Source organism: Acipenser ruthenus, unplaced genomic scaffold, assembly GCF_902713425.1.
Source record: "Acipenser ruthenus unplaced genomic scaffold, fAciRut3.2 maternal haplotype, whole genome shotgun sequence".
Classification (NCBI taxonomy): Eukaryota; Metazoa; Chordata; class Actinopteri; order Acipenseriformes; family Acipenseridae; genus Acipenser; species Acipenser ruthenus.
Genome location: NW_026708416.1, coordinates 30,732 through 57,758, shown reverse-complemented (window position 1 = coordinate 57,758; position 27,027 = coordinate 30,732). Strand labels below are relative to the sequence as shown.

The 27,027-nt window shown below is 37.5% G+C and overlaps 1 protein-coding gene across 1 annotated transcript; it reads left to right on the top strand.

Annotated features, from left to right (window-relative positions):
* Window positions 1-1,925: 1,925 nt before the first annotated feature.
* LOC131732565 (G-protein coupled receptor 83-like) lies at window positions 1,926-8,950 on the top strand (the record flags this gene model as incomplete). The annotated part of the gene is given in 4 exon segments (XM_059021092.1): window positions 1,926-2,216; window positions 3,845-3,970; window positions 4,423-4,556; window positions 5,013-8,950. Coding segments are annotated over 4 exon segments (1,170 nt in total), but the record flags the coding sequence as incomplete, so codon positions are not given.
* Window positions 8,951-27,027: the final 18,077 nt, after the last annotated feature.

The window sequence follows — 27,027 nt, the reverse complement described above, 5'->3', positions numbered from 1 at the left end:
CACTGATGCACTGGTTCACTGGTGATATATAAAATGTCATACTTAAGTTACAACACAAATTTTCGCGCTGGGTCTCCAATCCCCTGGGGATACAGATTCTGACATGTCCCTTAATTGTTTATCTAAATCTGAGGGAACACGGAGCCCCTTTGCGGCTTGGAACTTGGTTTCAGGAGCCTTTTTTTTTTTGCCAAAAAAAAAAATGTTTTAAATAAAAGTTCTATCTACAGAACAAAAGAAAATGGATTTGCCTGTGCCTTTCACCAACTAAGTACTTCAAACCTCGAGGGCGGAGCTACTGTAGTCTAAGCGTGCATTTCTACAACGAGACGTTGGGTGATGCTGACGTGCTTCATATATAGTCGAATCTGGAGTATTCAGAAACACTTCGTTTTTAGAAGGCGAATGCTTTTGTACCTGCAAACAGGACACTTGGGACTGAGAATACAGACTACAGAAAGACAACATTAAAGAAAAAGAAACGAATACGTAAGTTGATATTATTATTATTATTATTATTAGTAGTAGTAGTAGTAGTAGTAGTAGTAGTATTTATTAGTATTATTATTATTAGTGTTATTTGTTTTACTGCATTAGAGAGGGTATCGTTATATATATATATATATATATATATATATATATATATATATATATATATATATATATATATATATATATATATATATATATATATATATATATTACTACAGTACTAGTTCTTAACACAACAATAGGTCTACTAGTGACGTTTTATCATATGTTCTCATCTGTATGGAAAATATATGGCTACTTTTAAGGAACTGTTTATACTTTTAAAAAAATAAAAAAATAAACACACATTTAGTGTCAAATCACCCAAACAACAATTCCATAAAAACAAAAAAAGAGTACGATTTTTTTTTTTTTTTTTTTTTACTGTACTGTCATTTGAACTTTAGTGTTTGTGTCACAACGGTCTGCTGAATACTATCCCCCATTGAACAATGCCATCTATTTATTTCACAAAGCAATTTAAGCTCAACAGCATTCTGAATATGTACAGGCAAAAACTTTTCTTAAAAGAAAAGTGTGTGTATATATATATATATATATATATATATATATATATATATATATATATATATATATATATATATATATATATATATATATATTCTGCTGGTTACAAAACTGATATTTTACTTTAAGTCAGCCTTCATTTGTGCAAATCTTGGACGTCAACAAACAAACCTCTTACCCTACTTTTTTCATGTTAAACAAATCGACCCGTTCCATCAAGGTAAGCCATTTGTTTTTATAAATTACAATGTCTCTAATTGTCCTTTGATTAACAGTATATGCCTCACTTAGGAGAGAAAACATTTGTAATGTCTTGCTTTCTTATTTTCAGATGCTTACATGCAGATTTTATGTTTTGCTTTGGGAGCGGGAGTGTTGATGACATTGGTATAAACGTTCAGTTAACAACGAATTAGGAAAGCGAGTCAAAGGTTAACTGCATAACTTAGTTGTTTTAATTGGCCATGATTATTTCGCTGGCGCTACAATGAGGGAAACTACAATGCTTCTATTTACGTTTGCTTGGCTTGGGAAGCTGGTGGGTGGAGGAGGGGTGGCGATATAACGGAAAAATAGCACTGTTTTTAAATTGGAGATATTTATTCAGAGAGAATAGCTGTCGGTATGCGAGGGTGGTGTTATAAAGCGGGACTGTAGTAGTACTATTTTTTTGTATTATTATTATTATTATTATTATTATTATTATTATTATTATTATTATTATTATTATTAATATTATTATTATTAGCAACTGTCAATGTTCCTTATTGTTGCCAAAAAAGTTTTAAAGAAAAGTTCTATCTACAGAACAAAAGAAAAGGGATTTGCCCGTGCCTTTCTCCAACAAGTACTTCAAACTTAAGTTCCCGAATCGCACTTCCCTGGAGACGGTCCGTCAGGATTTCAACAAGTCCTTCGGCACCCTGTCTTTGCAGGACGTCTGTGATATGATACCTTTACTGCATGCCGACAACAACACGCAGAAGACCCTGCTAATTGTCGCCTACTTGCTCATCATGACCTTCTCGCTGTTCGGAAACCTGCTGGTGTGCCTAGTCGTGGTCAAGATGAAAAAGCGTAACGTCACCAATGTCTTCATCTTCAATCTGGCTTTAGCACATCTAATGCTAACTCTTCTCAACATGCCGTTTACATTGGTAAGGGTTAACTCTCTCAAGATCCCCCTCCGTGCTCCTCCCGCCTCCAAAAAAACGCTACTAATAACATACTAGTAATAATAACAGTGACGTGCCAAACTATACTCCCGATTTCGCCCTTTGATTGTAAGAATTGGCTTTCTGTGGTGGTGTACTTTTTTTCTTTCAAGTAACATATATCTATAATCGGTTTTGCGATATATTTTAATATAAAATGTATACACTATTGCAGTTTTGTTAGAGGATACATTAGTTTATCTCTAATGCAATCACAGTTGTACATATAGACTGCCCCTGTTTTCATTTACGTCCTAAATTCTGGGCCGCTTTGTATTTTCGAATTCAGCCCAGTTTTGGGGACTCAGCTGACAGCCGAGTTTCTAAGTAATCCATGCACAGTTTACCATAAACTGGATCATGAATAACCCTTAGTACATGAATCAAAGTTAATGTATTTTATACTCTCCCCAGAAATCTTTTTTTTTTAATGAAAAAACAGAAATATAATGTAAATGTTAAAAAAAACAAAAACGTATTTCTTATTACATGAAGCAACTACATTGCACTGAAATAGATACATGAAAATTAATTAATTTATGTAGAGAGCTCGAGTGTGCCAACGGCTATTTTTTTCCTTTGGTAAAGTCATCTCTGCTCTGCCTGAGGTAAGTCGTTTATGTCGTTTTATAATAATTTTAAATTATTTTTAAATATAAATATAGTACATCAATGTATTAATGTGTTAGTATTGTAGAGTTGAGCACAGTTTCTTGAGCATTGGTTGTGGACACCACAAGAAAATTACATTTACTAACACTTGAAGTAGGTTAATTCACTTGTCGTCTTTGTAAGAGGTTTTATAATATCAAATGATTTGATAATGACATTATTGATTAACTGTTAGTTAGCCTCTATAAGTCATGCTCCATCTCTTATTATTTTTTAAATATATAAATATTGTTTTCTTTCATTTGCACCAATAAAAGGGCTTTATTAGTTGTGTTCTTGAGCCAGGTTTTCCTCTACATTGTAGAGAAACCGGTGCATAATTCCCTAAAGTATTACTTATATTTATTTGATGATAAAATACTAGAATGCTAGCAGGCAAAAGGGTGGTCACACCAAATATTGATTTGATGTAGATTTTTCTTCTGTTCACTCACATTGCATTTTGTTAATTGATAAATATAAACTATTAACATGTCTATTTTTGAAAGCATTCTTACTTTACAGCATTTTTTTACACCTGCCTAAAACCTTTGCACATTACTGTATATATATATATATATATATATATATATATATATATATATATATATATATATATATATATATATATATATATATATATATAATCATCAGCTCTGATGCTAATCAATAAAGATCCTGCCAACTATGCATTGTATTAACAGATTATTTATAATTATTTATATAGCAGTCGCCTTTATCCAAGGCAGCTTAGAGACTAGGGGGTGAACGATGCATCACAACTGCTGCTGCAGTCACTTACAATAGGTTTTACGTCTCATCCAGATGTTTAAGTTTTGTTTGTTTGATCATTTTTTCCCCATTGAAAATAGGGTCAGGTGAATGTGGGCTCAGTTTGTTTCATATCCACCTGTTTGCAGGCTCGCTTTGTGAGCAGCACTTGGGACTTCGGGAAGGCAATGTGTCATATGAGCCGCTTCACGCATTACTGCTCCCTCCACGTGTCCACCTTCACCCTCACTGCAATCTCGCTGGAAGTATATCAGGTCAGTGCGATCTATCAGACATGCCTGCCGTAACATGTTCTGTTCTTCACCTTACTCAATATAGTCACCCCTTATTGTTATTTTTCTTTAAATCCAGCCTCACAAGCCAGAATTTGTCATATGTGTTGTGTTTACAAGAAACAGAATCTAGTTGCATGAATAAAGTAAGCTCTTCTCATTTCAAGAAGGCACAGGCATTACAGGGTTAAACACATTTATTCTTTCTTTTTGTTTTGCTGAACATTAGAATACATTTGAAGACATTGCCAAAAAGACCTCTAGTCGAAACATTTGTCAAAGACCGTTTCTTTTGGTATTGCCGCATATACTGCTAAGTAGAATTGATTTTTTTTTTTAAGAGTTATGGGGTCAACGTCGAATGACAAAGTCATTTATGTTTCCAAGATATCTCACACACCCAGTGCCAACCCAGCGTGTTTTCCCTGTTTCAGGCAATCATGCATCCACTGAAGCCACGTATGACAGCAGCCCGAGGGATCGCCTACATCTCCTTCCTCTGGATCATGGCTTCCTGCTTCTCTTTGCCCCACACCATTTACCAAAAGCTGATGCATTTTGATCTTGGGTAAATGCATTGACCGCTGCACTCACACATAGCTGAACACAGATCAGAAAGATCGCCTCCCTTATTCACCTGAACGAGTTTTAAATGGTCTCTCCAGTTTTTAAAAAGTTTCCTACTCTATACCATGGTCAAAGTATATCAGCGAGCGCAGCATGGTAAAGCGTATGCATAGTACAGCCTGGTAAAAACCGTAGTAAAGCAGGGTAAAGCAGGCTGGTACTGTATTATGATTGCACAGATGTTGTGAGGGGGTTACATTGGTTTTTATAATCATATTTGTAACTGAAGAAACTAAGAACATTTAAGAATGAGAGGAGGCCATTTGGTCTATCAGTGCTTGTCCAGTTCCAGTTGATTTCCAAAGTTGGTCAAGTTGGGTCTTAAAGGATCCCAAGGATTAACCATCAAGAACATGGCTAGGTAACCCATTCTGCACCTTCTTTCTCTGTCATCCAGGCAAGACAACACCCGGCAGCTGTGCCTGCCAGACTTCCCTGCTCCCTCGGACCTCTACTGCAAGTACCTGGACTTGGTCACGTTCATCATACTGTACGTGGTGCCCCTGCTGGTGATCACCATCACCTACACCACTTTGAGAAAGAACCTGTTGCGGCGCATCAGGGACATTAACAGCAGGCAGCGACGCCACAATCAGAAGACCATCAACATGCTCATGCTGGTGGTGCTTGTGTTTGCGGTCTGCTGGTTCCCCCTCAACTGCTTCGTGGTCCTCTCCTCCAGCAATGTCATCAGTATCAACAACACCCTCTACTTTGCCTTCCACTGGCTCGCCATGAGCAGCACCTGCTACAACCCCTTCATCTACTGCTGGCTCAACATCAAGTTCCGCACCGGGATAAAGGCCCTGCTCCGGATCTGTGTCTGGGAGAGGGACCCCGGCCGGGTGGACATTCCCACTGTGTGCCTGGAAGCAGGGAGAAGGATTGCATGGCCCAAGGCTGGAGGAAAGAGGAAGTCCGACGAGGATCTGTGCAAACGTTACCCGTCCACCTCCAGAAGGATGTCCGAGGTCCAGGTCAACATCGAAATGGATATGATTAACAACACAATGTAAGGGAGGGTGAATCTTGTGCAGCTGTTTCTCATGTTTGCCGACTATGGAGATCTCTGTTGTGCAACCCAGGACATTTAATATATAAAGTGCTGTTGTGAATCAGTGTATGCAGTAGTATGTAAAGCCCTTATGGAAAAAATGCCACTGGAGATCCTCATTACAATCCCAGTGTATTACCCTAGCAGAACCATTCGGAAAACACAGCATTACCAGCAAAAAATTGAGGTGGAAAAAAAAATCCAGAGCGGTGCTGATATATACATCAATGGCCAAAAGATTTGCATCACCTAGAATTTTAGGAAGAGACATAATTAAAAAAAAAAAACCTATATGAATTCAACATCATGCAATCAAAATAACTACAAAATGATATCACAAAAGTCTAGCGGAAGCCATTATAGTAGTACAGTATTTCATGTTTTGATTTCGAAATATCACATTTTTCAATTTTTGTCAGTTTTTCATTAAATATATGAAAACACTACAGCGGTATGTCATTCAATATGTTTACGTAACATTATTCATCAGGTTTCATTTCACTTTATGATGCAATATTAGTTAATTCTATAGGGTGATGATGCTAAACTTTTGAGCATATCTGTACTTTATATAGCACTGATATGTTACCATGGTATTGCAATGGATTAGCAGCAGTGTGTATAGATGCATTGTGATACCATTGGAATGTGAACACACAACACCAATTTCATTTACTTTATATAGTATCTGCCACGAACAAACATCCCAGTGCGCTTAATAAACACAACAAATAGAATAAAAACTCTTAACAGACAGACAATAAAAGGCCAACATTTTGGGTGCACTAACCATGGGACAGTTAGTCCACCAAATAGGGGAGGGGGTCTAACTAACTTAAAACCCCTTTCGTCAACACACGCTAAATAATAATTTTGAAACTGAACATTTTTTAATGCATACATGATTATATTTACAACTGTATATAAAATTTTGATTTTCAACAAAAAAAGTATTTATTTGATAGCGTCCGTGGTAGTAATGGGTGTTGTTTGCGGGGTAGAGTAATGATTTCTATTACATTTTCATGCAAAGTGCAGTTTCTTAAGTTATACAGTCGTCTGCAGATTTATTAGAACACTCCATTGCTTTGGTTGTTTCGATTGTTGTGCATATAAAATCAAACCACTGTAACTGAAAATCTTTGAAAATTGTCAAAAGAGGCAAATAATCATTGTCTAATTTAACTGATGACTTTAAAATAGGTCACACATACAGTTATTAAAAGTCGTAAGAGGAACACACTGCCACACATTGTAAAAAGCAGGAGACTTTTTAGAAGTTGTTTAAGATGCCCAATTAAATCCCAAAATGGTCTAACATTTTCACACAAGTGCATATTGCTTTTAGATCACTGATTACCAAGCGGAAATAGAGCCCAGTACAGCTAACATAGTTTGGTGATTCCTGTTTATACCATTAAAATGTCAAAAAAGAGAAGTTGAGGTTCTCTAATACATTTGCACACTACTGTATAATGACTTGTTGTCGCCAATAATTATGACCTGCTTAACTTGTACAGTAAGTTATGACCAAGCCGAGTCAATAGAATGGTATTCAAGGTAAGATTTACACCAAAAATAAATGCATAAAGATTTTAGATTTGTGTTGTTCAGCTGTGGTTGTAAGCGGTGCTTTTACACATGCTGTTTATTTATTTTATTGCATGTTTCTTTGTAGTTATAGAATGCACTTTTTTTGTAGACAGAGTATGTCGATTTCATTTTATTTTGATTGTGTAATTTTGGATTTTACTGTGTTTACACGCACACACACACACACACGCATGCGCACACACGTACAAGCACACGCACACACACACTTAGGGCTTCTGGTTTTTGGTGCTTTTGTCTGACTTTTCGCCTCCCTTACGAATTAATTTCACAATTAACACATTTCTCAGTTTTAATTCAGAAACCAAAACGCATTAAACAGCGCTTAGGCTCATTTTAAAACGGGTGTAGTTAAACACGACTGAAACCAGAAGCCCTCAATATATTATTAGGTACAAGCAGAGGAAGATGAGGAATGAGGCGATGCATATTCACCGCTAACTCACCCACGGGCCATTGCTTGTTTATTTTTTTAAAACTAAGGTTCTGATGAGTGTCTCAAAAAAACAACAACTATATATTGAAGACCTCTACTTCTAAGATATTTATTATATGATAAAACTAATACAGTGCATAAATCACGATCATACCTTCGATAGTACTGCCTATCATATAGTGCCTCCCTATTATAATGCGTTCGGTAGCAGTATCATACGGGAGGCACGATCAGACAGGTTAGTTCCATATTATAATGGCCTCGGGAGCCACTATCATGCGGAGAGGCAGTTTGTTACGACACCGGCATTGATCTTGCCACGCTTCGCTTTTATCGGTGCACCATGACTTCTAAAAAGGACGTTGTTCGATATATGGATTTGTGATGAAGTTGAAAAGTAATGTGTGTGAACTTTGTCTGGGTAGAAAGATAAATGTCGTAAATATTACAGCTCTATATATTCTCTCCCCTTTATATGTTTCATTTATTTATTGTATTGTACTTTGAAGAAATGGGACACAGTCTTATAATTACCATCCTTTGTGTATTATTGAAAGACCATGGTGTTTTCATGTTTTAACTGTATGACTTGCTTAATTATCTTAAGACTACTAGTATTTTAAGATTAGTTTAAAATTACTGTTGTACCAGTGTTTCTCTGATTGCTTTGTTTTGCTACTGGTTTTCTGAATATATTCTCTGTGGTTCCTGACTGTTTGTGTGTTGTCCCTTCACCCCTTCCAGTACCAAATACAAAGAACCTGAGCAGAGGTAATCTCTTGATCACTGTTTTCTTTTATTTGGGGTGTTAAATACTTTGGCATAGTCAGACTACAAATCAGAATTGTGCAAAAAGCTGTGGATTTTGCTTTTTAAATCTATAGTATATGAAGGAGGGGGTCAGTTTGTGGGTGTGTTTGTTACCTGTTTTGCTCTGTGTTGATCGGTAATGTAACAAAGTCATATTTTAAAAAAGAAAAATGTGTTCCTTTAATTTGATTTATTTGTTGGTTTATTGTTTAATTTATACAATGTGTGTTTTCTTTTCTAAACAAATGGTTAAAGATCTCTTATATTCAGACTGAGCAACCTCCCTCTGTTCTGTTCTGATGGAGAAGAGAGAGAGAGAAAGGGAGGCTCTTACACTCTCAGATCAGTCTCTCTATGTGCTGTACTCTTTGACCAATGATGTTCACTGTAGAATGCAATGTTTGGTATTTGTAACTAATAAATGGCAAACCTGGTTAAAATGTGAAACATGGTCTGGTCTCATCCTTATAGCATAAAAAAAGGAGCTTATTCCACGTTTAACTTAATTTTTAAACCTTACATTTGCACTGTCTTGCCAGTTGCTGGTATAAAGATTTAACATGCGTTTTCATACCAGGATGCATATAGTTAAGTATTTTTGTTTTTGTCCATCTAAAGCTTAGAGCAGTATACCTACCCAATTAAACCTGTACGCAACAGCGGAGGTATCTATCAATCAATTTGCTTCTCCACTGCACCACTACCATGCATCTTCCATCTGTACACATAAGAGAAACGACAACATAACACAAAATACACCACGTGGGGTTTTTGTGTGTAGAATGGTTCTCTAAAACCTTTTAGTAATAATTCGCTAGAGTTATTGGGCTGGGGTGGGTAAAAAGTTGAGCTAGGAGTTAACAGAGTAAGAACATTGAGAGGAAAGCAGGCAATGCTGAGGAGTTGAGTGCAGGACTAAAGTGAAAATCCTAAAGGGATTGAGAAAGCATTGCACTGATGCTATGGCTTCAAAACAAGAAGCAGCCTCTAATGCTCCAAATCTTACAAAAAGGGCTTCATTTTAAGGGGGGTTCTAATGTAGTTATATGACACATCATTGCAACCATGTCATTTTTAAATTGAATTCTGACGTGCTTTTGCCTTCTGTCATGACCAAGCCTGGTGAATAGCGCTATATTCAAGGTAATATTTACTAATTGTAATAGCATGGTACGCTTATTGAAAAGATCAAAGCGTTCTGCCAAAATTGTCAGTCAGTTAAAATCTATGCTAATCAAAAAGAAGCTCACTTTGGTATCAGTTTTACTCTGTGTTGATCAGTAATGTTGTCATCCTTTAACACAATTGAACACAATTATGTTGATTAACAATAAAGCAAAGAATCCTTTACCAAATCAAGTTCAAAGTTTCATGGACCCTATAATACTTGGGTGGAACAATGACAGGTTTCAGCAACCGTCAAAGGAAATTGCTATATGTCCAATGGCTATATTCACTCATCCTACACAAAGGGTGTGTGCGTGGCGTGCTGTATTCACTCTTCACAGATGTCTGGATACAGCTATGGCTAAAAGTTTTGCATCAGCTAGAATTTTAGGACTCTTTTTTTTAAGATAATAAAAAAAATTAAATAATATAATAATAATCTTTATTTTATAAAGCACCTAAATGCACGCATCTCAAAGTGCTGTACAAACACAAAAAAAACACAGAGAACCATCTATACATACATCATATTAAGAGTATATGTAAAATAAAAAGAAATGACACAAATCAAAAAACCAAATCATGATAAAAATGCCTGATAGTAAAAGTGTGTCTTTAACTCTTTTTTAAAAGCATCAAGGGTCTTTGCATCCCTGATAGACTGAGAAAGGTCGTTCAAAGTTTGGGCACATAGCAGCAAAAAGCCCTATCACCCATGGAGCGAAGTTTAGTTTTTGGGTATTGCCAATAAACCCGAGGATGAAGAATGCAGATTACGTACGGGTGTGTAATGTGTAAACAATTCAGCAATGTAACATGACGCTAAACTGTTCAGAGTCTTATAGTTTAACAGTAGTTTTAAATCAAGCCTGCTTTCAACCGGCAACCAGTGCAAAGAAGCAAGAACCGGTGTAATATGCGCGCCGAGTTTAGTTAAAATGCGAGCAGCGGAGTTCTGAATATATTGTAGCCTGCTGATAGCAGTCTTGGAGACACATGCAAACAACGCGTTGCAATGACTGAGCCGGGAAGAAACAAAGGCATGAACTAGCTTTTCTGCATCAGGCACAGACAGCATGGGGCGCAGACAAGCAATGTTACGAAGGTGAAAAAAGGATACCTTGGTGACATTGTGGATATGTGACTCGAAAGTAAGGCTAGGGTAAAAGATCACACCAAGATTCCTAAATACATGAACATAATATAGATCTTTTATTTAACATCATGTAATCAAAGAAACTACAAAAAGATACAGCCATAGTCTAGGAAGGCATAATAGTAGTACAGTGGTATTTCATAGATTAGGAAATGTTGTAGTGTGTAATTCAACATGTTAACGTAACATTATTCAGCAGGTTTCATTGATTTTATGAAGCAAAATGTAATTGTATTGGGTGGTTCAAAACTTTGCTAATCAGTACTGCAGCTGAAATGGAAGGCGTCAATAAGACAGCTGGCCTAGAAGATCAATTCAAACACCTTTTTGTGTCTTCGATCCTTTCCAATTAACATTAATTGCACAAAATGGGTGCTTGTTAGGACCTCTATCCTACAACTATACTGGCAAATCTTCTCAATAATGAGCCGCAATTATTGTAGTGGCTTCACCTTTCAATCCTTTTGAACATGTCCTGTTTTGTTATCTGCTGTGCAATTGATTTTCTGTTGATAAGCAAGACTGTAATCCATGTGCAATCTAACATTTACACATACAAGTGCCTTTTGTTCCTATATCACTGATTATTGACTGAACAATGTAATTCTCACACACTGAGGTTTTCATGAAGGTATATAAAGGATGAGTTCTAATAAAATATGCACACTGCTGTACAGTCTATTATTTCTATAATGTTTTTGGAATTAGTTGATAAACAGAAAATTGTTAAAAAAAATGACATTGAAAAGCTGCACTGTTTCGCCATGTTCAGGTAGCATGATGGAGTTAATTTATAGTGGATGGGCAGACTGATGATGTTATTTGTCAGTCTGAAGCTACTTGAGAAATCACACTAAGTGAAGGTTCTGCTGTTTATACTGATGACACATTGTACACTGATTACTCCTCTAAGAAAACAAACCATGTATATTATTATTATTATTATTGTTTATTTGGCAGATGCTTTTATCCAAGGTGACTTACAAGTGTTACACGGCAGTACAAGGTTACAATGCAAGATTAGTATTTAAATACAGTATAGTTTCCAGTAAGTGCAAATAATACCACTAAAATACAATATGAAATAGGATGCTACAAGTTAGGATTGCAACAAGTTATATCTACAAATACATATTAGTAGTGCAGTAGTGTAAGGACAGTGCATTAGCTGAAACACCTTGTGTTTTTGTGATTCTGAAGTCAGATGGGTCCAGTGCAGAGCCTCCCATATCCCCCTTGGAATTCAGTCTCCTATTTTATATTTATACATGTTAAACAGCTCTAAACAGTCAGCCCTTTCAAATCGCTTTCTTTTTGCATTTCCAGTCCCGTGTGTCACAGGGAGCTTTCATTTTCTGCACATGCAACCCATGATTAAGTAGCATTGGCCTGACACAGTATAATGGGGCATCTTTTTTTGCTGCATCTAAAGCAGTTGTTCATTAATACTGCATCAACTTAAAGGACAGCTCCTACATTTATTTTATTATTTTTATTTAGGTCTCTTCATCCTAAATACTCTGCAGCCATGGCCAAAAAATATCAAAACAATCAGAAGGATGTTTAAAAATATATTCATGCTGTACACAGGATACAGTAAAAAAAAAAAAAAAAAGAAAAATTACAAGAACGACATTGTGTTCTGTAACAAATCAATACTAAAAACAAACAGCTGGTAACCCTTATACAAATTTACCACAGTATTTTTGCAGTTCTACCATGAGACGTAAAACGAGGTCCTATTGTAAGTGACTCTGCAGCAGCAGCGGCACATTACAATTAAACTTATTTATAAAAAGTTCCTAGCAGTATTTTCCATACTAAAAACTATCACAAGATGCTTCTGATTATTATTCCCCACCCCCCACCACGGTGACTTTTTGTAGCTAAATTAAAAAAACAACACATAATAAATCCAGTACATTGCTTCAGAACAGCAGACAACCATTGACAAAATAGATGCTGATGCAGAAAGCTTATACTGCACAGAATTATATTCTGTCAGTGGTGGAGAATGAATCCAGTGTGAAACAACAACAACTTTGATTTGTATAGCACCTTATCACGTGCAGACCTGCACACCTCATGGTCCTGGAAAATGTGCTATGGTGAGTATCATAGATGGGCACACATGCTGTCTCTGGTGATGGTTTCATACATTTATTAAGTCTCCATGCATTGAACCTCATTTGTTCTTGCTCTGGTCTGGATACCACCACCCTGGGAGAGCTGGATTGATCCTACATCTAAGACGTGTATAAAAAAAACAAGGTGTGTAACAGTGCTCCAGCTTTAAATGGGTGTTGGTAAGAGAATAATCCCATACATCCTACATGATGTGATTATTTTATAACATTCATTACAAAGGGCTTATGTGTGCTATTTTGAAGAAGAAAAAATAGCCACTGACTTGCTGTGTGTGTCCCTGAGCAAGTCCCTTAACCTCCTTGTGCTCCGTCTTTCGGGTGAGACATCATTATTATTATTTATTTCTTAGCAGACGCCCTTATCCAGAGCGTCTTACAAGATATCACATTATACACTATTTCAGATTATACAGATATCACATTATTTTTTACATACAATTATAAAGTTGGGTTTTTACTGGCGCAATCTAGGTAAAGTACCTTGCTCAAGGATACAGCAGCAGTGTCCCCCACCTGCGAATGAACCCACGACCCTCCGGTCAAGAGTCCAGAGCCCTAACCACTACTCCACACTGCAGCTGATGCATAGTTCACACACCCTGGTCTCTGTAAGTCACCATGGATAAAGGCGTCTGCTAAATAAACTAATAATAATAATAATAATAATAATAATAATAATAATAATAATAATAATAATAATAATAATAATAATAATAATAATAATAATGTATACATTTTCTTAAAGGAAAGAAAAAAAGTTTAGCAAAACATTTGCCAAACAGAAAGGTTTGAAAAATACCACTGGGTTTTATAATATAACAAATGTTGACGTTTTAAAACACTGTACATATAGAACACAAAACTAGTGGTGAACAAAAACACAGACACAAGTAGCAAAGACCAAACTACAAAATAAAAACAAAGCTACAGCTATGACCAATAGTTTTGCATCACCTAGAATTTTAGGATTGAGACTTTTTTTTAACTATATGAACATAATTTAGATATTTTATTTAACATTGTGTAATTAAAGAATCTACAAAATTATATCACAAAAGTCTACCGGAAGCCATAATAGAAGTACAGTAATATTTCATGTTAGATTTCGAAATGTCACACTTTTCAATTTTTTGGCAGTTTTTAGTTATGTATATGGAACTACGAAACAGTATGTAACTCAATATGTTAATGTAACATTATTCAGCAGGTTTCATTCGACTTTATGAAGCAAAATTAGTTCATTCTGTAGGGAGATGCAACACGTTTGGCCGGAGCTGTATGCTTTACCATGCTTTATTACGCTTTGCTGTTCATTTACTCTAGGAAACCTTTACAAGGATGGGAGTGGAAATCTGCAGCCCTCTGTTTGTCGGATCAGCTGTCTTGAAACCTTTCCTTTGAACGGGGAGATACAGTAATATTCCAATTACACACTACAGAAACAGAGCAGCAAATAGAACAAAAAACATCAGGGCGTTGACACAGAAGAGAGGCAGACCATTAACAATTACTTTTGTCAGTTCCCTTTACATTGAATGATTTATATAATAGATGTATACTTCTAAATACGTTCCACATTTTCACTGCCTCTCCACTTGTCCATTCATTCAGCCTCCATTCATTGAACCTCATTTGTTCTTGCATTGTTCTGGACACCACCGTCCTGGGAGAGCTGTATTGATGTATAAAAAGAACAAGCTCTAATTGGATGTTGGTAGGAAAATAACCCCATTATATATATATATATATATATATATATATATATATATATATATATATATATATATATATATATATATATATAAAACATTCATTACAAAGGTCTCATGTGTGCTATTTTGAAGAACAAAAAAAAAGTGTTTTAGTAAGCATGTGTCTTTTTATAACTTAATAGAATTCCCTCTATTAAGTTCTGTTGAACATGACTTTAAAATGTTTATTTATTTATTTATTTATTTATTTATATATTTATTTATTTTATTATTATTAGTATTATCGATGAAAAGAATGCATTGAGAAAATAAATTTCCACTCAAGAATACTTGCATGTTGTATCTTGTATTAACAGCTGCTTTTACAAAAAGAAAAAGCATTAGCATACTGTGTACATGTTTTCGAAGGCTTTTAGCTCATCTTTTGTTTGATAATTGTAAGTGCACTTGGGTAATTATGTGCTACAGAAAAAAAGAAATGCATCCAAAAAAGAGCCTCACTATAATAAGCTATAATTGCGTTTAATGAAGGATAAAAAATAACCCTGTATGCGCTAATGCCCTCGACCCCACCTCCCTCCAGAGCTACCGTCCTGTCTCCCTCCTACCCTTCCTCTCCAAAACCCTCGAGCGGACTGTACACCGCCAGCTCTCTGCTTTCCTGTCCAACCACTCTCTGCTTGACCCTCTCCAATCTGGCTTCCGCTCTGCTCACTCCACTGAAACCGCCCTCCTGTCTGTCACCAACTCACTTAAGTGTGCCCGAGCTGCCTCTCTCTCCTCTGTCCTAATTCTCCTCGACCTCTCTGCTGCCTTTGACACTGTTGATCACTCTATTCTACTATCATCTCTTGCTGACCTGGTTCTCCTCCTACCTCTCCAACCGCACTTACCAGGTAACCTGGCGTGGAGCAACCTCCACACCTCACCCTCTCTTAACTGGAGTCCCCCAAGGGTCAGTCTTGGGTCCTCTCCTGTTCTCTCGCTACACCCGCTCCCTGGGCCCCCTCATCGCATCCTATGGTTTCTCATACCATTTCTATGCTGATGATGCTCAGATTTTCCTCTCCTTCCCCACCTCTGACTCCACCATCCCCTCCCGTATCTCTACCTGTCTGTCTGCTATTTCCTCCTGGATGCACTCGCATCACCTCAAACTCAACCTCTCTAAATCTGACCTCCTTTTCTTTCCCTCCTCCTCCCCCTCCTCTGATCTCTCCATCTCTGTTCCTCTGGAATCTACCACACTCTCTCTCAATAGCAGACAGACAGGTAGAGATACTCTCTCCCTCTTCCTCCGCTAAGAACCTTGGAGTCACCCTGGACCCCTGCCTCTCTTATTCCCAGCACATCTCCACTCTGGCACGCACTTGCTGATTCTTCCTGAGCAACATCCGAAGAATCCGACCCTTCCTCACCAACTATGCTACCCAGCTCCTGGTCCAGGCCCTGGTACTCTCCCGCCTAGACTACTGCAACTCCCTCCTGGCTGGCCTCCCTGCGTCCGCCACCCGTCTGCTCCAGCTCATCCAGAACTCTGCTGCCCGCCTGGTGTTCTCTCTGCCTCGCTTCGCCCACGCTACTCCACTACTCCGCTCGCTCCACTGGCTACCGATCACCGCTTGCATCCAGTTCAAGACTCTTGTACTAGCCTACAGATGCCTTGACCAGACTGCACCCAGCTACCTCCAGACCCTCATCTCTCCCTACACCCCCACTCGACCTCTCCGCTCCGCCTGCACTAGAAGTCTGGCTCTACCTCCGCTACGCTCCCCTGCCTCCCGAGCCCGCTCCTTCTCCACCCTTGCTCCGCAGTGGTGGAACGACCTTCCTACAGATGTCAGGACTGCCCAGTCCCTGACCACATTCCGGCGCCTCCTTAAGACTCACCTCTTCAAACAGCACCTGTAGAACTCCTCTGTTGTATCCTGGGACACTATCACCCTTCATTTAAATATGCTTTATTTTGCTCTTATCTGCCCCCTATTTTACTACATTTAATCCTGTACTTCAGAATATTGTAATCTGCCAAGTGTTTAACCTGTAGTATTTTGTACTTAATCATATCCTGATGTAACTATCACTATTTAATCATATCCTGATGTAACTTTCACTATCTGCTGTATTATTGAATTGTGGTTTGTCACACTTGAAAAAAAAAATAAAATTGTATTTCTTGCTCTTAATGTATGACTTGTATTGTAACACTTGAATGTATTTGTATTTGCTTGCGATTGTAAGTCGCCCTGGATAAGGGCGTCTGCTAAGAAATAAATAATAATAATAATAATAATGATTGTTTCTGACCACTGTCACATTGCATTAAAATACCAAGATTATGGACTATGAACTTTCTAAGAACAAAGAAGATCTTCAGCTGAGAAAAAAGTCCAGATGCTTCTGTACACATAAGAACATAAGAAAGTTTACAAACGAAAGGAGGCCATTCAGCCCATCTTGCTACACAAGTCAATGGAAGCAATATTATCATCTGATTATCAACAACGCATATGGTCACTTCAAAATGGTTTGTCCAGCAAATTTCTAGCAGTCTCTTTAGGAAGGGCCATTGTACTTTTGAGTAATGTAGTGCCGATGAAAGAATGCATACAGAGAACTACAAAGATCAAACAATCTCTTTGCACATGGTTCACTCTGAATTGCATGCACTAGTACTAAGTGGAGCTGATGGTTGTAACAATATATGTACAGTATGTGTCTTCCTAGTTTTCTTTGCAGTAAAGCCTGCACACCTCCATTAACCCCAATCATCACTGATGCACCGTTGAAGCACTGGCTGATGGTGTTGTCAGCATTAAAACCTACTTCCGAGAGGTGTTGAAGTATTTGAGTTGTAATGTATTCTGCATGTAACTGATGCAGTTTAAGAGGGTCAATCAGATGCTCCTCAGGTATTGAACCAGTAACAAATCTTACCATGATGAACAGATTTTCTACATTGCACTTATCTTGTGTCCCATCACTTTTGATACAGTACCCACTACAATCAGAATGCATATGGTAAGCTGGTGCGGGGTTGGGGTAAGTATAGATTGTGATAGACAGGTGGTAAGATGCAAAACACCAGACACTGAGAGATTGTAATATGGTTTGAATAGCACAGTGTCTGTATATTTAATTGTTTTCCACAGTTTATAGCCTTCCAATAAGGCAGCCGATTACATTTCTTTTTAAACTGCATAGCAGTTTCACCCGTTTCAGGTTTTGCTACACGCTTGATCAGCCACATGTATGGATAACAAGTTCAGGTGTATCTTTTTAAACTCGCCGTAAAACCAGGACTGGATCAAACTGCTATGCAATGGGAGTCTTATTTCCATCCCTGATGTACCGATGTACTGGCAGGGGAATTAAAGTAAAGTAATTACAATCTTCTACTCTTTCAATCTCTGCATTTCTGCCATCTTTCTTTCTCACATTCTCACTGAACTGGGATACATGAAACTTAAATGGAAGTATAACATTTATATGACTAAATCCACTAAAAGACAAAGTAGAAATGTGAGCTATATATAGAATGAGCTCTTGTGAGCTGTGTTGCAGAGGCGCTCATAAGATTACAATGGCTCACCACTGTTTAAGCACTGCAAACACTGCAAATCTCCTTCACTCTAACAGTAGTTTGAAATTATCATCCAGGACTCAGAAAGACTTAAGCACCCTTCTTCAGAAAAAATACATGTCATACATAAATTGTCGTCCCAGACAGAAGCACTTCCATGTTTATTTTAATACACTTAAAGGTTACTAACTGAACATGAAAAGTTCTTAAATATATACTGCACAGTACCTCTTTATTTAAGCTCTTCTTTAAGCTGGAAGGAAACAAATGTCCAGTTATGTTGTACCAAAAAATATCTGGTGCGACAATTCGAGAAAGTCCGGTAGCAGTATATAATAAGGTCCAATAATAAACACTTTATTAACTCTAGATGATGAATACATAGTATATGAAACTATGAACAAGCAGGTTATAAATATTTATGAAGCACCTTATTCAGCCATTATTAATGCTTTATAAGGTCCGCTAAAAAATCTCTATCAACCATTTATTAATGACTAATAAATGCTACATAAATATGAAAGAGCAAACTATAAATATCTATAACGCCATTTATAAATTAGGTTATTAGGGAGAAATCAGTGTAGGGAGCTGTGATTAGTCAAGCACATTATAAATGTCATTAATAAGTATTAAAGCACTAGAAAAATGTGACATTTTGAATTCTAACATGAAATGCTGCTGTACAACTATCATGGCTTCCGGTAGACTTTTGCAGTATATCATTTTGTAGTTTCTTTCAGTACATGATGTTAAATAAAACATCTAAAATTATGTTTGTATAGTTTTTTTTGTTTGTTTTTTGTTTTTTATTTTTTCTCAATCTAAAAATTCTAGGTACATGGAAAATATTTGGCCACAGCTGGTATGTAGCTCATGAAGTGCATGAGACATTGTTGCTTTTGATCTTAATTTTTCAAAGTGCAAATGACCATTTGGTTCCATTTTGGTCCAAATAAGATTCTTTTCAAAAAATTCAACCAGAACTGAAGTGCTGGCCCCTATTTGTTTATTTCCCATTGTACATTATCTCCCAGCTGTACTGTGTGCCCACTTAGAAAGAATGAGAATGCTAGCATCAACGTCACATGGCAGTAGAAAGAGTGGAACGTTTTCTGAAGCAGCAAAACAAATCTGTTAAGTCTTCATTATTATACAAAACATTTGGAGTACAGCTCTCAGATAAATGGATTTCCTGATTAAAGTCTTTTTTGTTGGTAGCATGGAACACAGCTGGTATTTCTATAGACTTATTTAGCCAGATATGGATACGTTTCCAGGTTAAATGCTACCAAATAATCGTCTAATATAAAATAATAAATAAATGCAAATTTATTACCCTCTCACAAGAGCAATAGTACCCAAAAATGTTATTGCTTTCCTAAGAATGATGAATGACCGGGAGTGGGGTGTTTATTTCCCTTTTTAACCCCAATCGGACCCTTGATTACTACATTTCTCAGTATTGCTGAATAGATAATTGGCCCATCAACAGGCAAAAGACACTACCCATTTACTACCACTGTAGCATGACTGGGAGGAATATTTCCTCTACATTTGTATCCCAGAAAATTAATTTCTGCAATTATTAATTAGTCATTTTATCCAAAGCAACTTACAGAGACTAGGGGGTGAACTATGCATCAACAATTGCTGCTGCTGCAGAGTCACTTCTAATAGGACCTTGTTTGTTTTATGTCTCATCCGAAGGACGGAGCACAAGGAGGTTCAGTGACTTGCTTAGGGTCACATACACAGTGAGTCAGTGACTGAGCTGGGATTAGAACCAGGAACCTCCTGGTATCAAACCCCTTTCTTTAACAAGCTGAAACTTGGAGGAGCTGATTCAAATTCCGCGCCGTTCTGAGGCACGGGGGAGGGGCGGAGCCCGCAGCAACGCACAAACAAACAAAAGGCTCCCACACAAATAGCATGTGGGAGCGACAGCGTGGGAGAAGTACAGTCGTGGACAAGTACAGCGCAGTTTGAAAGCAGGTTGACAGGTGCAGAAGCTAAACTGAACTTCCAAAAAAAAAAAAAAAACATGGTCTTCAAGCCAGTAATCTGTGACAACTGCATGATGTGGTAAATCCAAGAAAACCCAACAAAGCTCACCCAAGTTTGTATAAAGTGCCGCACGATCCAGGACTTGCTTCAACGAGTAAGTCTGTTAGAAATGCAGCTGGAGGAAATGAGACAGCAACAGGAGCTTGAGGAGCTGAAACACCCACAATTCATGGAAGTCTGCACCCCTAGCAGACTGAAAGCCACCAGGGAGATGGAAGAGAGTCGAAACAGCTGGGTTCAAATAGGAAGACGCAGGGAAAAAAAGAAACTTCGTCAAACACAACCACCAGAAATCCAAACGTCCAACAAATTTGAGCCACTTCAACATTTTGATGACCAAAACCAACATCAAGAGAATGAAAGGAACAACATCCAGGACCCTATAAACAGTGCTGACCAGGCAGCAAAAAGAAGGGAGGTCATGATTGCTGGGGACTCCATATTGAGAAACACAGCAAGTTTAGTTTGCAGTTTGGACCCCCTTACTACAACAGCGTGCTGTCTTCCAGGAGCCTCTGTCACGCACATCACTGGGAACTTGGACAGGCTCCTAGAATGAACAGGAGACGACCCGGTAGTAGTCGTCCACATCGGTACAAACAACATTGGAAGAGACAGAACAAGATCCCTGCAAAACAAATTCAGGGAGCTAGGAAGGAAATTAAAAGACAAGACCAAAACTGTGGTATTTTCTGGGATACTGCCAGCACCTTGCAAAGGACCCTATGGACAGCTGGAAAAAAAGACCTAGGAGTTTATGTTGACTCAGAAATGTCTTCATCTAGACAATGTGGGGAAGCTATAAAAAAGGCCAACAAGATGCTCGGATATATTGTGAGAAGTGTTGAATTTAAATCAAGGGAAGTAATGTTAAAACTTTACAATGCATTAGTAAGACCTCACCTAGAATATTGTGTTCAGTTCTGGTCACCTCGTTACAAAAAGGATATTGCTGCTCTAGAAAGAGTGCAAAGAAGAGCAACCAGAATTATCCCGGGTTTAAAAGGCATGTCATATGCAGACAGACAAAAAGAATTGAATCTAATCAGTCTTGAACAAAGAACTATGCGGCAATCTGATTCAAACATTCAAAATCCTAAAAGGTATAGACAATGTCGACCCAGGGGACTTTTTTGACCTGAAAAAAGAAACAAGGACTAGGGGTCACAAATGGAGATTAGATAAAGGGGCATTCAGAACAGAAAATAGGAGGCACTTTTTTACACAGAGAATTGTGAGGGTCTGGAATCAACTCCCCAGTAATGTTGTTGAAGCTGACACCCTGGGATCCTTCAAGAAGCTGCTTGATGAGATTCTGGGATCAATAAGCTACTAACAACCAAACGAGCAAGATGGGCTGAATGGCCTCCTCTCGTTTGTAAACTTTCTTATTTTCTTATGTTCTAACCACTGGGCTGGCAAGTGTGACTGCCGAGACAGGTACAACATTCAACCACCACTGGCGTTAGTTTTTTCATCTAATTCATATATTTCATTCATCATAGTTTTGCCTGCATAGGTGCAGCTAACGAGCTCCAATGGACAAGGCCATGGGCCAAATTCAAATAACAATTCAATTAATTATTATTATTATTTGTTTATTTAGCAAATGCCTTTATCCAAGGCGACTTACAGAGACTAGAGTGTGTGAACTATGCATCAGCTGCAGAGTCACTTACAACTACGTCTCACCCGAAAGACGGAGCACAAGGAGGTTAAGTGACTTGCTCAGGGTCACACAATGAGTCAGTGGCTGAGGTGGGATTTGAACCGGGGACCCCCTGGTTACAAGCCCTTTTCTTTAACCACTGGACCACACAGCCTCCTAAATCATTCAATTCATTCCATTGGTGGTTGCCTCCTTTCTAAAATAATGTTTCCATTTCAAGGCTTGTGTGAAAAGCCTAGACAGGTTTATTTTTTGCTTTCAAATAATAAAGTGTTCTCAACGCATCAATTATTTTCAACCATTGGCTGTCTGTACCTTTAGATTTAGACTCGAGTGCTGTTAAGTAACATACAAAAAGATTTATTTTTCCTTATGACTGCTAACACCAGTGTGAATGATTGTTTATTTGAATCAAATGCTAACTCTTATTCCTGTTCCCATGCAGTTGTATCTGAGTGTTACTGTAAGCGTTCACTGTATTAAACTTGGGAAGACCCTGTCCTTTATTGTGCAACACCACTTGTAAAACTGTAACACACTGGGCTCTGATTCCACCTCCTATAAAGATAAGGGTGAATGGCACCTATTATATTCATCCAGGACGCTGACATAATATTTACACAAAGGCTGTGCAAGTGTGGAGTAGTGGTTAGGGCTCTGGACTCTTGACTGGAGGGTCGTGGGTTCAATCCCCAGTGGGGGACACTGCTGCTGTACCCTTGAGCAAGGTACTTTACCTAGATTGCTCCAGTAAAAACCCAACTGTATAAATGGGTAATTGTATGTAAAAAAAATAATGTGATATCTTGTATAACAATTGTAAGTCGCCCTGGATAAGGGCGTCTGCTAAGAAATAAATAATAATAATAATTACACATAAATTGTGCAAACATTTTGATAAGCAGCAAAGGGCGTCTTGCCACAGCTTAGTCAGTCACAGAAGAAGAAAAAGAGAGTCGGAAGTTTTCCTTGTTTCTCTTCCATTTTTTTATTCTTCATTTTATTTTTAAGGGTTGAAGCTAAAGGGGTCTCTAAGTATGTGTACTGGAAAGTGTTCCCGGCTTATTGGGTTGGTGTTGATCCCTGCAGCCTTTGCTTGTATTATATCAAACCTGCTTCTGCTGTTTCCAAATGCAAAGTCGCTCGACAGCAACCACATCACTCTGCAAGCATGGCTGATGGGAGGAATAGTTGGTGGCTGCTTATTCATAAGTATTGTTTCATTTTTAATTTCCAGATTTTCCGTACAGCTCTGGCCAAAAGTTTTACAGCACCTAGAATTTTAGGATTGAGACATTTTTTTTTAAAAACTATATGAACATAACATAACTTATTTAACATCATGCAATCAAAGACACTACAAAATGATATTGCAAAAAAAGTCATAATAGTAGTACAGTAGTATTTCATGTTAGATTTCGAAATGTCAGATTTTTAAATTTGGGTCGTTTTTCGTGAAGTATATGACAAAACTACAAAGCGGTGTGTAATTCAATATGTTAACGTAACATTATTCAGCAGGTTTCAAAATGTGTTCATTCTATAGGGTGATGCAAAACATTTGGCCACAGCTGTATATATAGGTTATGCTTCAGGGGACCCAAATATCTGTCCAGGCTAACACACAAAGAGATGTTTATTAAGGAAATTACTTTCAATCAAAAATCCAATTCCGGATTAAACATACGCTGAACTGTAAGAAAGGAAATGTATACATTGAAGATTGAATTCATATACAGAGTGCTTTCATTTTAATATGCGTCAAGTTACCAGTTTGAACACACTTTTCAAAATCTGTCTGTTTGTCTTCCTTCTCTAAACTTGATTTAACAGTGATTCAATTTGCCGGAGAAAATGTTAATTTTCTTAACAAAACATATTGTTGTTCATTTGTAGTTTGGACTTATGGTTACAACTATGTACAGCTATGGCCCTCAGTTTTGCATCGCCTATTTAGGACTGAGACTATATGGACATCATTTAGATGTTCAATTTAGCATCATATAATCAAAGAAACTACCGGAAACCATAATACTAGTACATCAATGACGTTAAATAAAATATCTAAATTATGTTCTTATAGTTTTATTTTTTTAAATACATCTCAATCCTAAAATTCTAGCTGATGCTAAACTTGTGGCCAGAGCTGTACTTATTTCCCACTTAAAACATTTCCAGCACCAGCACCCACATTCTTATTCCCACGTACTTTCACATTTCATTATTCTATTTCCACTCTCCTCACTGTAAGAAGTGGCTCCCATACATACTGGTTTTCTTGTCTGGATGTTTGCTTCTGTGAAGGTTCCCGACTCTTATAAGCTCTGAACGGATTGATCTGAATTTTTTTTTTCTATATCTTCATAATGTTGGGGATTAGCAAAAACAGGCACTTGGCACATTTTAGGCAAGTCTAATTCTACAGGCATAATCATTTTTGTACTGCACATTGTATTCACTAGGATACACACTTCAAACTTTTTTTAAACACTTTTTTTTAAAAGTTACAACAACTATATGTTCAGAAATATGCGTTTGTGTGTTTACTGGAATAACTGTATACCATTTTAAAAAAATCACATCCATGCCACCTTTCTTATTCAGAAGTCGCCATCTAGTGGACATATAGTATACAATATTCTTTCAGTTCCTTCCAAAGGGGCTTGAATGACAGCACAAGATTAATCAGCTAATGCTCATTGAAACAATGTACCGATACTTTTATTCTGACCCCTAACATGGTATGCATTGAAAAACATAATACATAAATGTGCTAAAAAAAGAAACTACAAAATGATATTGGAAAAGTCTACCGGAAGTCATAATAGTAGTACAGTAGATTTCCAAATGTCACATTTTTCAATGTGTCAGTTTTTTGTTAAGTATATGGAAAACTACAAAGCGGTATGCAATTCAATATGTTAACCTAACATTATTCAGCAGGTTTCATTCGACTTTGTAAAGCAAAATTAGTTAATTCTATAGGCGGATGCAAAACTTTTGGCCATAGCTGCGAGTTTTGGTGACTGGTATTAAGTCAGGGCATACTAAAATGCAAATATTACTAACAGTAGGATTTTTACTAGCATTAAGGCAGATGATTATGCTTCTGTCAGTAACTACAAAAAACGTTTTTTTTTGTATAATTACCCATTTCCCCTTTACTAAACTTAAGGATGATAAAATACATAGATTTCTCTTTCTTCAGCCATGATTTTAACTTAGCAGTCATTTGTACTGCTAAACCCAAAAAGGCTGTTGCCAGTAATATTTTTTGCTGCTTCTAGTCACTAACAATTGACTATTAGAAAGAAAGGTACACATCTGTACTTAAAAAAGGTACAAATGCTTGTCTCTGTAGAGGTACCTTTCAAGGTACAATATATGTACTTTTTGGGAGGGTGCAAATTTATACCATCTAGTTTTGTACCTCATGTGGCAGTTCTGTACCTATTAATGGTACTAATGTCTTAGTATTTATAATAAACACCCACTGTGACCAACTTGTACCTCTTCCTAATGTACCATGACGGGTACAAACACTTGTATTTGTACCTTTTAAGGGAACTATAATAAAGGATCTAAAATGTACCCCATAAAAAAGATACAGATTTGTCACTTGGTAATGGTATTACTACAAGGACAAAACAATTGTATCATTATAGGTACTGGACAAGGCTCCAAATTTCACTATGTTCTTTAAGTACAGGCAGTCAACACTACCAATTAAACAGTCATAGCTGGCAAGTAAAAAAAGAACAAAGTTAAGAATAATGAAATTTAATGCATTCAAGTATATGTACAATGAATGGCAGCCAACTTTAATACCTCTGCAAAAACCATTCACTCAAGGACTATTCATAGTAAATATGGGGACAAACATATTGGAAATTAAAATAAAAAGCACACATTCTAGCTGTGTGTATTCAAACTCCATGGCTTTTAAAAATAGGTGGCATCAAGCGGCAGCTTTTCTACTTCACTTCTTATTAACTGTTATACTTTGATCATTGTAAAGATACAGAGGAAATGTATTATTATTTTATTATTTGTTTATTTAGCAGACGCCTTTATCCAAGGCGACTTACAGAGACTAGGGTGTGTGAACTATGCTATGAACTATTAGCTGCAGAGTCACTTACAATTATGTCTCACCCGAAAGACGGAGCACAAGTGACTTGCTCAGGGTCACACAGTGAATCAGTGGCTGAGGTGGGATTTGAACTGGGGACCTCCTGATTACAAGCCTTTTTCTTTAACCACTAGACCACAGTGCCTCACTACCAAATTAATTGCCAAGTCCAGTTGCTAGACAAAGGCTCTGTGGTCCAGTGGTTAAAGAAATGATCTTATAATCAGGAGGTCCCCTGGTTCAAATCCCACCTCAGCCACTGTCTCATTGTGTGACCCTGAGCAAGTCACTAAACCTCCTTGTGCTCCATCTTTCGGGTGAGATGTAGTTGTAAGTGACGCTGCAGCTGATGCATAGTTCACACACCCTAATCTCTGTAAGTCGCCTTGGATAAAGGCATCTGCTAAATAAACAAATAATAATAAATAAACAAATAATTGTTTCACAGTATTTATATATATCTATTTATTTTACAGACGAGTAGCCCCCACCTCAGAAGCACTTTCTTTATATTTACCCACCATCTCAAAAAGACCTGAGGGAGAAGAATTTGGCCACCGTCTTGTGTCTGACGAGCTGGTTCGCGTTACCCGGCTCTCAGGTACCGGAGCTGCTCGTTAACAGTGACGGCACGTTCACGGCCTGGGGTCTGCTCGAGCTGAGCGGCGATGCTTGGCACGAGGGCGCGATGGTCACCTGCCAGGTGGAGCACGAGAGCATAAGCGCCGAGGAGACTCTCACGAGAACGATTGAGATGAAGAAAAAACGTGATTATTATTATTATTATTAGTTGTAGTAGTAGTAGGCACAATAGTATTTAAATAGGAGAAATGGAGAGAACCCGATTTCTTTATGTATCTGCGAATAT